This window comes from Staurois parvus, unplaced genomic scaffold (genome assembly GCF_062004578.1).
Source record: "Staurois parvus isolate SC_StPar_1 unplaced genomic scaffold, SC_StPar_1.0 ptg000029l, whole genome shotgun sequence".
Lineage (NCBI taxonomy): Eukaryota > Metazoa > Chordata > Amphibia > Anura > Ranidae > Staurois > Staurois parvus.
The window spans coordinates 9315695-9329687 of NW_028317825.1; the positions used below are offsets into that span (position 1 = coordinate 9315695).

The following is a 13993-nucleotide window of genomic DNA, read 5'->3' on the forward strand; positions in this document are numbered from 1 at the left end:
TTCCAAGCTATCTTGCCACTGTAGTCTGGGCAGTCAGAGGGATTCTACTTTGCTGTCTCTTCCCTCATAAACCCTACATTTGTACATATAGCCTGTGGCCCTCTCACAGAGCTTATACATTGCGGCAATATATTGTTGAGTATATAAATTTCCATGGTCCACAGTCAAATTGTACAAATCTTCTGTGAAACACAGCTCCATAAAATTAAGGGGCGTTAAGTTTGCTGTTTCCACCTGAATTCCAGGATGGGCAGTGAATGGGGGAAGTACGGGTGCTGCAGAATCTGTGGGCTACCAATCAGGATTTGCAAGCACATCCAGGACACTAGGGGCTCTAAAGGGCTGTGTGTGAATACTTGGTGGCTGCAGGACACTACTTGTGCTTGCACCGCACCAGCTTGTACTGCACCTATGGGACTCACCCCATCACCAAGTGATACTGTAGTGCTGATTAAAAAAAAAAAAAAAAAAAAGGACCAGGATAGACTAGGGCACTGGTGCTCGCCCGTTCACCAAAAGGTAGTGCAGCACTAGTACTGGCACTCTGCTGCATATGAGACAAGTCTTGCGCTCCTAGCACTTCAGCTGCATGGGGTCGGGTATGCCTGATTTTAACAGGGACCTGTTCATCATCTGATCTACCTGCCAGGGTGCCACTGCTATCTACAGGTTCCTATTCTGAGGCCAATTATGTTAGGGAGTCTTCCCCTTCGTTCTCACCTGACATGCTCAGAATCCTGTAGGCCTCTTCACTAGTGTACCTTTCGTTGGACATTTTGGACTCTAAATTTACAGGTACCTAATGCGACTCTTGGGAAAAAGAGCACGTGGCTGTCAGACTGCTTGAACCGCTACAAAAAAATGTTCTTGCAAGTCCTAACAGAGATCAGTCCTGATTCTGTGAACACTGAGGTTTTGTGTGAAATGTATTACAGATGACAGTGATCAGAAATTATACTGACATTGCACTTCTTGTTAGGGGGTGGGGGGGAGCATTGGGGCTAAACGCTAGTGCTGGCAGCGAACGGGGATGATCCTGCTAACACTGCATTTCTGGGGACACTGATACAGTTCTGTGATCAACATATTGAAAATATAGAAAAATATACTTACCTAGGTGGATGCAGTTGTCAGCTGAAAATGGGTCACAGGAGTGCAGAACAACTGCACTCCTGTGATCCATGGGAGAAGTATAGCCAAAAGAGCTTTGGCTGTACTTCTCCTTTAAGTAAAGTAACTCTGTCCCTTCACTCAAGAATAAAAAAATCAAAAACCTCCTTGCTACAGAAACCTGCAAACGCTCATCTTTCCAGCAGGCAGCAAGTCCACACACCTCATGCTTTCACCACTACAACCTTCAGGAAAGTCTTCACTTACACAAACACTGGCCAAGGCCAAATAAGCTTGCAGAGGGATGAGAAATGCAGTGAAAATAATCAAGCCTCACGCACTCCAAAGAGCTAACCACTACTGAAACATCCCGCTAGCAGAATTATGGTTTTCAAAAGCAAATGCTAACTCCTGCTTGGTTTCAGGAGGGCTGTGCACATGTCAATAAAAGCATAAAAAAGGTGCTGCCTCAGCTCTTTAAAGACAGTGGAAGCTGAGAATCATATCATAGAGAAGCAAATGGTAATAAGACTGGAAAATGTCAGCTTCACAAGCCTCATCTTTGCAGCACCTTCTGAGAAAATGGATTGATTTCCAGATGAAACTGGTTTATAGAGAGAAAAACAAAAACAAAAAAAAAAACACATGCAAAGAAAAAAAAAACCCCTAAACTTTATTGAGCTCCAAAAATAAGGAACATTTTCTCCTACATAACAGTGCTGATTAATTCCATTACAAAAAGGGGATAAAATACACAAAGCAACTGAAAACACTGAGAAATGCTGTGAATGTACAAACAGCAAACTTCTGCAATTACACACTGTCGGAAAAAAAAGGCGAGTAAGAAAGCACAATATTAATTTAAATGAAAAATAAAGCAAAGCTTTGTAGTTGGCCAGATTTCCCCAGGGGCCAGAGAGTCAATGCTTATCAGAGCTTCTCAGAAGAGACAATTTTGATTAATATCAGGACCATCTGACTCAGTCTATTAAACCCCGAAGGAAAGTCTTCAGATAGAAAAGATAGGTCTTTGATTAATAATTCCTCCATATTGTCATTCCAAGCATTTGCAAACTGTATGGCACATCTCCTCACTGAAAACAGAGGCGCTCAGTGACAGCAATAAGCTCTTGGTCTTCACATGGGGAGAGGAAGCCCCTGATTAGCCACCGGCTTATGGAACTATTCAGGATGTAAGAACATAGTTGTGGGTGGGCATCTGACTTCTCAGCAGCAACCAATTACTTCTGAGAATGCTAATTAAGTCCTGTTTTAATGTAATTAAGCTTTCAAATGAATTCGCATAAGAGAAGGAAAGCTTAGTTCTGCACATTTTAATTATAATCAGATAAACATATGTACAGTAGATGTAGGGGAAGGTATCAAGGTCACATAAGTGCCTTGCTACCTCATACCTCCAGTAGTATTAGCCTGATAAATAAGCACAACCTGCAATGATGTTCTAAAAACAGCTGCAGCCATCAAGAAATAAACCATAGCATTTTCAAGGAGCTTAACAGATTATAGAAAATGTTTTGATGACAGGACCAATGGGAAACTTTATGCATCTTGAAGGAACTTCTTCAGCTCTATTACTAGTTTTACATTGTACACGTAGGAAGAATGTCTCTTCTTGATCGGACAGGTTTCCAAAGGTGGTATGTCAGACTCCCTGAGCAGCTAGTTTCCGGATGTTCATTATAAGGCGCCTAGAGTATTCCTTGTGATCAACTGGTTTTACATCCATAGCTGTGGCTTTGATACGAGATTCATCCTGTATAAGAAAAATAAATGAAAGCATTAAGAAGTCTCAACATAATTACAACAGAATATTTTTAAATGACGTGCAGACTTTTGCTCGTATCTTAAAAAATGTTGTTCGTATTCTGAAAAGAATGCAGTACCTAATTGAAAAGCCACTAAATTTGCAATATAGGAAACCTAAAATACTAGTTGCTTGGCTGACTAAATTAGTGGCCCAAAACAAACATGAACTCATTGAAGTCAGAGCTCTGGATGAGCACACACTTCAGTTTAATGATAGTAAATAAAGTAAACTTGTAGTCTGACCTTAAAAAGAGAAAGTCGGGTTTTGAAAACAAAAAAACAAACATTTATACTCACCTAGGTTAGATACAACATCTATTCGATGCCGCATCTGTTCCCCGCAGCCTCTACACCGAGTGAACAAAGACTGCTAAAATCGCTCAGTTCTTGGTCTTCACTGAGCAGAGTGGCGACTGTCAGTAACTGGTTCTCTGCTGAGCCCCTCCAGCACTCAATGGAGCGTTGGGCTATGGTGGGGCAGGAGTGACCGGCTCAGGCTGTCAGTGACGCACTGAAAGGCTCAGCCAGCTGCCGGTCAGGCATCAAACATCGGGATCTCTCTAGAGTCTAGACCTGCCGGGTACCATCAGCAGACTCCGGACTTTAGGCCACTGTCGGTAGAATATGGGTCACAGGAGTGCAGAACCAATTGCACTCTTGTGACCTACAGGAGAAGTAGGGCAAAAGAAAAAAAAAAAAAAACAAAACACACAAACTTCGGCCCTACTACTCTAAGAAAATTCTAGTTGACTCGCTCCCATGGTTAACCTCTGGCTTTGGTGCTCTGATCTGGAATAATTATTCTAGCTTTCCAGCTCCGCATACTTGTTGTAGGTCAATGACTAAAGTACTGAAGACAGTATGTCAGCAAGTGCATTTGTTGATAACTTGTGAGCCACTAGTAAGATATTAACTGGATCGCTGACATAAATCACATTCTCATATAATGTGTATATGAAAATCTATAAACCAAATATGTCACGCTCCCAACACAAATCATACAGTGATAAACCAATTCCCACAACACAACTAATTATAAAATAAATATGTGCCACCTAATTGATAATCAATATGTTATAAACTCAAGAAAAATATTTAGGTGATATGATCCAAAAGATAAAATTATAAATGTCTCTACTAATCAATAAATATGTGACAGTCCCAAAATAAAATATTAGTGTGATCCAAGACGATATTTGTGACTTAAAAACATAAAGCGCTTTTAAGATACAACAATCTGTCTGTGTGCGCCGCACAGCGTGCATACTTGCCCTTGTCCTCGGGTGCAGTGACGTTGTAGCCCCTCCTCTTGGGGAGGGGCTACGATGTCACTCTGCACTCGAGGACAACGACGAGTATACACGCTGTGCGGCGCACACTGACAGATTGTGTGCGCGTGCTGCACACAGATCGGGTGCAGAGTGATGTCATAGCCCCTCCTTCGGGAGGGGCTACGTCACTCTGCACCCGAGGACAACGGCGAGTATACACGCTGTGTGGCGCACACAGACAGAGATTGTTGTATCTTAAAAGCGCTTTATGTTTTTATCTAATGTGAGTGCAATATTTGGGCACCTTAATAAAGGTTTACTTTTTTTTAAAGGATAAAGCACTATGTCCATATTTCTTTCCTTGCTATATGTTTCGGAGGAATATCTAGGAGAGGATTGAGGAGGAGATTTACAGCAGCAGAAGGAGGGAGAGATCCTTGCAGAGATATCAAGCACACGAGGAGAGGAGTGCTGAGAAGCACTTAGGAGATACCCACCACCCATTTTATGGTGCAACAAATCATATCAGGTTCCATTTGTGAACAAAAAGCGTAATAAGCCTATCTACTAGACTTATAAGGAGGTGAGCGCACAACTTAACCATAATAAGGATTCACAGAAAGTCACAAATATCGTCTTGGATCACACTAATATTTTATTTTGGGACTATCACATATTTATTGATTAGTAGAGACGTTAATAATTTTATCTTTTGGATCATATCACCTAAATATTTTTTTTGGGACTGTCGTGTTATATTAACATAAGTTTAAAACATTATCAATTAGGTGGCACATTTATTTTATACTTAGTTGTGTTGTGGGAATTGGTTTATCACTGTATGATTTGTGTTGGGAGCGCGACATATTTGGTTTATAGTATGTCAGCAAAACAGCCAAGCAACAAGCATGCTCAGCAATGCCAGCCAAGTATATCATGCCAGGTGTACATTAAGTAGTCTACATATTTATCTCAGTATAGATATCCTATGAAATAAAAAAAGTTTGGTCTGTAGCTCCACTTTATTATTTCTGCCCCATTAACACTGGCAATAAACAGCAACATAAAATGCAGCCTGTACTTTAAAAGTGGCTCACATTATTATATAGCTTCATGCCACTCTCAATGTAAATCTTTAAATAGGTCAAATGTTAATAGGGGAATTATATTTCTGCAGCTCTTCAGGATGCCAGATTGCACAGTTAACATTATACTCATGCTGCAAATATTCAATAATCAGCTTCACAAAGAGATTAGAAAATGAATTTGAACCTGCAAAAATTATACATCACATAAAACAAGTAAGAGCCCAGATTGTTCGCATTTAATGTGTAGTTGAGAAGCACTTTGTTTTCCAGAGACTTAACAAGAGAGCAGTGGGATCCACATAACTAGTAAGCATGTTATAAAATAAAGGCTTTTGTGCCAGCACATGGGAGTTATAGCAGCACAGTTTGGTAGATATAATTGATATATAACTCTGCCCCCTTTATTATATTACAATGTTTTGTGAAACGCAGTCCTCATTTTGTAATGTAATCCCATCAAGAGCTCAATTACCTCACACAAACCTAAAATAATGGTGTGCAGGTTAATTGAGAGTAATGGGCAAGATACTGGAGGTCTCATAGGGGCACAGAGCACTCATTCTCACATGGAATATCAGAGAATTAGTGAGTTCTGAGTTTCCACACATTTAACAGAGCAACAGCTGGTGAGCCAGGTAGGTGCAAAACTAGAGATGAGTCTTAAAGTGCCTCTGCGGTTTGGGGGAAAAAAAAACAAAAAACAAACAAACAAACTATGTAGCAGGCTTTCAGGTTACCGTGGTCCCCAGGATCAGGCTTTGCAGTATAATTTACTCTACAGTTAGTCTGAAGGGTTCCATTGCTGAAGACATTCTTAAATAACTAAATAAGCTTTTGCTAGGTTGTCCTGCAAATCCAATGGCTTCTTTGATATACTGACCCAGGAGTTCTAATATTGACTGGCTGTTCCAGGTTAATGACTCAAAGTACTGAAAACTGACGTAAACTCAATCAATACAATTTAGGTTTTAACATGTTTCAGCTTTTAATTAAAAACATTCCTGGCATTGGAGGACCTGGTTTCAGGATGACATTCCTGTATGTGCTCTTGCATTGTCACCCTGTCAGATGTGCGCCAGATGAAGACAAATTACCATGTTAACACACAATGTGCAGATATGTTCCACTATTGTAACCTGAAAAAAGCTACCACTGGAGAAAGTGCATGCAGTCAGGAAGAAACTACAAAGAAGCTGGAGGCAAGCAGATGTACATTGAAACAGGCATGTACACCGAGTTGAGTATATGCAGCTCACTGTATATTCTGAAATTTGCAAGCAGAAGGAAAACCCATTTTTACTGCAGTAAAAAAACTTCCTGCTATCATTAAAAAAAACATAGCTAGTCACTAACCAAGGAAACAACTTTACGAGGTCGCTAAGATGTATTCACACTATACCAGAAGTTTTGTGCTCCCTGCAAAAATTATTTTCTTGGAGTCCAGGGAGGAACACAAGAAAGCATTCATCTTTGGGGTTATGCTGCCAACTAGAGTTTTGGCAAAAAAAAAAAAAAAAAAAAAAAAAAGCAAAAACCATACAAAAAACAAAACAACCTGTAGGCAAGTCCATGATAATCCCCTCCTACTGCCAGCATTTCTCTGTTTTGCAGCAAGCTGTACTGATCTCTTAACAGGTGGTGGCATGTCCTGAAGGTGAATGATTTCCTGTGTCTCTCAATGAGTGTAGAAATCCCATTTTCTTTCTTGCTCATTGAAAAGTAATTCTCCCTTTGCTGTGTTGCCCACCCTTCAGTATTGGACTTCGCAAACACTGCCAAAAGGCCCAAGAAAACAGACAACTTGGGAAGCAGCTCAAAAAGCCACCTGAAAGACCTCACAACCAAAGTCTGTATCAAATAAAGCCTGAACAACCCCCTAGTCGAATTTGCAGGTCTTGAGAACCAGGGGGCAGCCTTGGAAATCTGGGAAACCGTTTGATGCTGCAAAGCCAAGCGGCACTGCCAGATGTAGTACACTCTGACAGGAAAGGCTGGAAACTGATGTGTGAGACCATGTGTTTGAGCCACTTAGCAATAGTGGAAAGAAGCTGGTGCACCTATTGGAATCATAGGATGACAAAAAAGGGAATCAATCTTACATGACTTCCTGCAAGCAAGTGTGCACTGGAAAGGACTTTAAATTCTTTTGGTGGCCACCAGGACTCAAAACCAGTGATTTTAGGGAAAGCAGATTCTGGCAGCAGTAACTTCAGGTTAGTGCATACCACCACTGCTAGTAAGTCTTGTGTGTCTGAGACAGCCCTGGACCCGAGATACCTCCTGGGAGGACATGTCCACAGAGAATTCCTGACCCTCAAAAGTTGATTACGCAGTCCAGCTATGACTGACAAAAATTCTATACTACACACAAGTTAAGTGTGCGCCCCTGAAATAGGGGAAATATCAGATAAGGGTCCGGACGCAGAACTAATCAGACCCTTAGGAACCATTGTAGGGCTAACTTTTTAGGGATCTTCCCTACCAGATTGAGGTATTGGGAGCCCGTCCCATTATTCTCCCCCTAAAGCTCACTAAAGAGATAAAGGAAAGCATATACATTACTCAAGGACACTAGCGCAAAACTAAGGCTTATAGCTGTACTGGGAGGGGTTATATGTGGGTGGGGATTCCTACTTTTTTGGCCAGTTTCTATTCTCTACTTTCCCATAATGACAGAATGTTGCGTTGTAAAGGTCCGGAGTGAAATTGGGCTACCTCAAAATAGGCTACCATTAGACCCAGAATTCTAATGCAATAGCGAAGAATCAGACTGCTACTGGACTAAAGAGCTCGGATCAGAGTGTCTGATGTTTCTCCTGGGGGGGAACACTCTGGCCTGTGCCATGTCTAGGACTAGACTCAGATACGTCATACAGTTGATTCCAGAAATGTTTTCTGGAGTTTCAGGAGCCATCTATAGATTTTTAATGTCTGGACAGTCATGGCCACATGTCCGACAGGCTACATCAACTGTTACCCCAACAGGAGGCAATCTAAGTATCCCACAATGGGTATGCCACAGGAGCAGAGCAAAGCTTGTACTGCTTAAATGACTAGCCTCAGGTCATACACAAATGAAGGCAATCCTTCTATACAAGTTTTACCTATTTGCAGCTCCTCTATAGCCTTCTACAACAAATATCAAAGGCTTTTTCTCAGCTTCGAAAGGTGGGGTTGTGATGTCACACACTTCTCAGAATAGTGAGGAGAGCTCAGTATAATCTGAGACTTGAGTAAAAGGGAAAGGACACACCCCACTCTACACACTCATATGGAAACAGGGACAGCTGAGGCTGTTAATCACCTGCTGTGTGCTGGAGGCGAGGGAGCCTTCTCAGATGTCTGGTATTGACATAACTAGTAAAATGTGACACATGCAGACAGAGGGAGACAATGGAGAGAAATGACACTGTGCTTTGGACTGAGGCAAGTACATACTATAAGAAGGATATGCTTTGTTAAATTGGTTATAAACTTCTGAAATGAAAAATGAACAAACCTTCAATTTGGAAAGTGAGGGCGGAACGAAATGCAGAGGAATGTTTCTCTGAGGATGTAGTAGACTTTGAGCCTCAGACATTACAACTGTGGTTAGAGAAACAAAAATCTTTTCTAAACACTGGTAGTGAGGGAATAAGCCTTTGCGGTTTGTTCCTTAGGCTTCTTTTGCAGAGGAAGATGGGTACTCTCAACACCAGTTGCATCCTTCATAATGAAATCCAGACCTGATAAGAGATGTCTCTTGAACGCCATATGGATCAGGTGCTTTTTAGACGCAGGAGGTTCTGCAGTCCAATGCTTTAGCCAAAGTGTCCTCCGCATGTCCACTAATATGAAATATATTAGAAATGAGACAGGAACACTTAAGCAGACCATCACAACTGTAGATTAAAGAAGCAATCTTTTGCTCCAAACATTCTATGACCAAGAAATCAACCACAGCAGTGGCAAGATCCCCATTAAAGGACTTTCAACAGTCAGCCAGGGTTTGCCAAAGCAAATCACAGCTAAGACATGACCCATCAGGAGAAACAGCGCTCTGGAGGGCGTTTCTAATGTTTTGTTAGTTGGGTCCTTAAAAGACAGGAGCATCCTACACCAGTATGATGGTCACATAGTTAAAGTGTAACTACATGGCATCTGAGCACCACAAACCAAAAATTCTATTTAATTAATTTAGAATACTCAAAGCATCACAGCAAATTAACCCATCCATGTCTCCATGCTTAATTTGGCAGAGAAATTACTTTGAAAAACACTTCCCCTAGAATTTATGGCTGTGGCCGTGTTGGGAAACAGCAGATGATTTATGTAGCATTTACTACCTGGAATCCATCTGCCCTTAGCTCAGGCAGGCAGGAAGGAGGTTGTGCTTCGCAGATAAATCCCCTCCTGAAAACTCTAAGGATGCAAAACATCATTTACCTAGGCTTGGAAGCAATTGAAGAAATGTAAACTTAAAGCATGTAAATATATATATTTTTCTACCCATTTACGAATGTTAGCAGCTCAAGGATTAAAAAATAGTCTGTTTTGATTGAGAGAGTGAAATTCTGTCAAGTCTACAGTAGGGCAGACCACGTTTTAGTTATGTCCTCCTAAAAACCAGTACAAGGGTAAGCAGTGTTTGGAAAAACCCTGACAAGAAGTTTGCTCCCCACAATTTCCATAGCTCAAGACTTATAACTGCAAAGAACTCCAGTGGATTCACTGTTCCAAGGACTTTAAAAAGGACAAAACCCTGGGAAAGGAATAGTAGGAGCAAAAGGTTGATCCTCAAGTTTCAGAGTGGTGTACAATACATTAAAAAGCATCAAAACCGTTTCTTAATTTGTGAGCAATGGCAGAAGGACTGGAAGTCATTGGAGGCAAGTTTGTCCAATAAGGACTGAAACAGCATTTCAGTGGATGAGGACTCAGAGGCCATGGGCAGATCAGATACAGAGAGCACAGGGGAAGATGCAGGGGGAACACCTGTGGTCTCTGCGATTGAAGTTGGCAAATAGCCCAGCTGTTTGGACTATAAAGGCACGCATGAGTGTAGTAAAAACATCAGCTGAGAAGGCAAAGGTTCCAGCCATACTTAATGGAGGTAAGGAAGACTCTGAAGATGGACTGGACTCGTAATACAGAGGGCAACTTGACTGCCATCTAAAGACAACAGCCACATCAGTAGGTGTGCTGTAAGTGGTTAGGCAACATAAGGGTCAGCATACAAAGGTGTCAGATACTCACAAAACAAAAACAGCTGGTTTCAGATCAATGCCAGATGGACAGAGGTGACCACAGCGACGGCAATTCAGGAGAAGGGAGATTCTTCTCTCACACTGAATGGCAGGAAAAGGCACAGAGCGTAAATAACACTCCCACCCAGCCCTGGCCTAACCTTTTTTAGCAGGTATTTAGGCCCACTATTAGGATGCAACAGAACTCCAAATTGAAAGACTTCCTGTGTCAGTCAACGGACAAAAACAAAATATTCTTTTCAAAATATACAACATAAGTGTATCCCTGCAGTGGATCTGTGCAATGTTTTCGACTGCAATTAAACCATTTAAACCCACAAGTATCTATTTTCAACCATAATGCTAGGAAACAAGAACGATCAGTCATTTTACTACTAACCTGGGCTTTGTATGATCTATTGTAACCCTGACAGTTTAAACTCGCAAATGCATCTGGACAAGTCTGCAACCTCTTATCATATGATTCCCTGTTGTGGAACTTCTCTCCCTAGGCAACAGCAAGGATTACACAATCTGGCCCATACAACTGCAAGTTCAGCAAATGGTATCCCCAGAACACTCAATTATTGGCAACAAAGAAAATTAGTATGAGCTACTTACTGAATTACAATCCTGCCCAAACGAACAAAAAAAAAAAAACTTTGAGCCTGGGGGCATTTTCCCACTACAAGCATCACTAGGTTTAAATTTCAGTTTTGACTGACTTGTAATATTTGTTAGAATATACACTGCTCAAAAATATTAAAGGAACACTTTGAAAACACATCAGATCTCAATGGGGAAAAATATCATGCTGGATATCTATACGGATATGGACTGGGTAATGTGTTAGGAATGCAAGAATGCCCCATCGTTTGATGGAAATGAAAATTATCAACCTACAGAGGACTGAATTCAAAGACACCCCGAAAATCAAAGTGAAAAGACGCAGCAGGCTAGTCCATTTTGCTGAAATTTCATTGCAGCAAATCAAAATAGTACTCAGTAGTTTTTATGGCCCCCACGTGCTTGTATGCATGCCTGACAAAGTCAGGGCATGCTCCTAATGAGACGACAGATGGTGTCCTGGGATATTTCCTCACAGATCTGGACCAGGGCATCACTGAACTCCTGGACAGTCTGAGGTGCAACCTGGTAGCGTCGAATGGACCAAAACATGATAGCTCAGAGGTGTTTTATTGAATTTAGATCAGACAAGCATGGGAGCCATTCAATGGTATCAATTCCTTCATCCTCCAGGAACTGTCTGCATACTCTCGCCACATGAGGCCGAGTATTGTTGTGCACCAGGAGGAACCCAGGACCCACTGCACCAGCGTAGGGTCTGACAATGGGTCCAAGGATTTCATCCTGATACCCAACGGCAGTCAAGGGTGCCATTGTCTAGCCCAGTGGTGGGCAACCTTTTTTTTCAACTGAGCCAAATCTCGCCAAAACCATGATTGAAATTTATTTTGAGAGCCACATTTTTAAAACTGAAAATACATCTCCCATATAGTAATTCATCCCCCATAGTAATTCATCCCCCATATAGTAATTCATCCCCCATAGTAATTCATCCCCCATAGTAATTCATCCCCCATATAGTAATTCATCCCCCATATAGTAATTCATCCCCCATATAGTAATTCATCCCCCATAGTAATTCATCCCCCATATAGTAATTCATCCCTCATAGCAATTCATCCCCCGTATAGTATTTCATCCCCCGTATAGTATTTCATCCCCCGTATAGTATTTCATCCCCCGTATAGTATTTCATCCCCCATATAGTATTTCATCCCCCATATAGTATTTCATCCCTCATATAGTATTTCATCCCTCATATAGTATTTCATCCCCCATATAGTATTTCATCCCTCATATAGTATTTCATCCCCCCATATAGTATTTCATCCCTCATATAGTATTTCATCCCCCCATATAGTATTTCATCCCTCATATAGTATTTCATCCCCCCATATAGTATTTCATCCCTCATATAGTAATTCATCCCTCATATAGTATTTCATCCCCCCATATAGTATTTCATCCCTCATATAGTAATTCATCCCTCATATAGTATTTCATCCCCCCATATAGTATTTCATCCCCCCATATAGTATTTCATCCCTCATATAGTAATTCATCCCTCATAGTATTTCATCCCCCCATATAGTATTTCATCCCCCCATATAGTATTTCATCCCTCATATAGTAATTCATCCCTCATATAGTATTTCATCCCTCATATAGTATTTCATCCCCCCATATAGTATTTCATCCCCCCATATAGTATTTCATCCCTCATATAGTAATTCATCCCTCATATAGTATTTCATCCCTCATATAGTATTTCATCCCCCCATATAGTATTTCATCCCTCATAAAGTAATTCATCCCTCATATAGTAATTCATCCCCCATATAGTATTTCATCCCTCATATAGTATTTCATCCCCCCATATAGTATTTCATCCCCCCATATAGTATTTCATCCCTCATATAGTAATTCATCCCTCATATAGTATTTCATCCCTCATATAGTATTTCATCCCTCATATAGTATTTCATCCCCCCATATAGTATTTCATCCCCCCATATAGTATTTCATCCCTCATAAAGTAATTCATCCCTCATATAGTATTTCATCCCCCACAGTACTATTCCCCCCCCCCCTTCTAGTAAGCCAAGTCCCCCGTGTCAATTCACTTACCTTTTGCGTTCCTCTCGCTGTCTTCCCGCGCCGTTCGGGTCTTCAGGGCGGACTGTGAGAGGAGCCTAGCTCCCCTCCCCTCACGTTCGGCACGCTGCCCCGCCTACACACATCCTGACAGCCACATCCGCTGGCCGGATTAAAAGGTCCGCGCGGACTTTTGGGGCTGCCAACCGAGAGGAGGCAGGGGAGCGGCCGACCGAGAGGAGGGAGGGGAGCAGGCGCCCGGCACACAGAAGAGCCGCATTAGACTGGGTAAAGAGCCGCATGTGGCTCGCGAGCCGCGGCTTGCCGACCACTGGTCTAGCCTGTAGAGGTCTATTAGTCCCTCCATGGATATGTCTCCCCATCACCATCACTGACCCACCACCAAAATGGTAATGCTGAACGATGTTACAGGCAGCATAACATTCTCCATGGCTTCTCCAGATCCTTTCACATCTGTCACATGTGCTCAGGGTGAACCTGCACTCATCTGTGAAAAGCACAGGGCAGCAGTAGCAGACCTGCCAATTCAGGTGTTCAATGGCAAATTCCAATCGAGCTCTATGGTGCCAGGCAGTGAGCACGGGGCCCACTAGAGGACGTAGGGCCCTCAGGCCACCCTCAAGTCAGTTTCTGATTGTTTGGTCAGAGACATTTCACACCAGTGGCCTGCTGGAGGTAATTTTTTTTGGGCTCTGATAGTGCTCATCCTGTTCCTCCTTGCACAACGGAGCAGAGAGCGGTCCTGCTGATGGGTTAAGGACCTTCCCCT

At 41.9% G+C, this 13993-nt stretch overlaps 1 protein-coding gene across 2 annotated transcripts in view; it reads right to left on the reverse strand.

Annotated features, from left to right (window-relative positions):
* Window positions 1-1762: 1762 nt before the first annotated feature.
* Window positions 1763-13993, reverse strand: part of RPA1 (replication protein A1) — a 115918-nt gene continuing 103687 nt past the window's right edge. For both annotated transcript variants that reach the window (XM_089657719.1, XM_089657726.1), the window contains one exon: window positions 1763-2884. In XM_089657719.1, coding sequence (XP_089513845.1) covers window positions 2774-2884 — 111 coding nt within the window. In that variant the 3' untranslated portion in view covers window positions 1763-2773. The remainder of the gene's footprint in view (window positions 2885-13993) is intronic.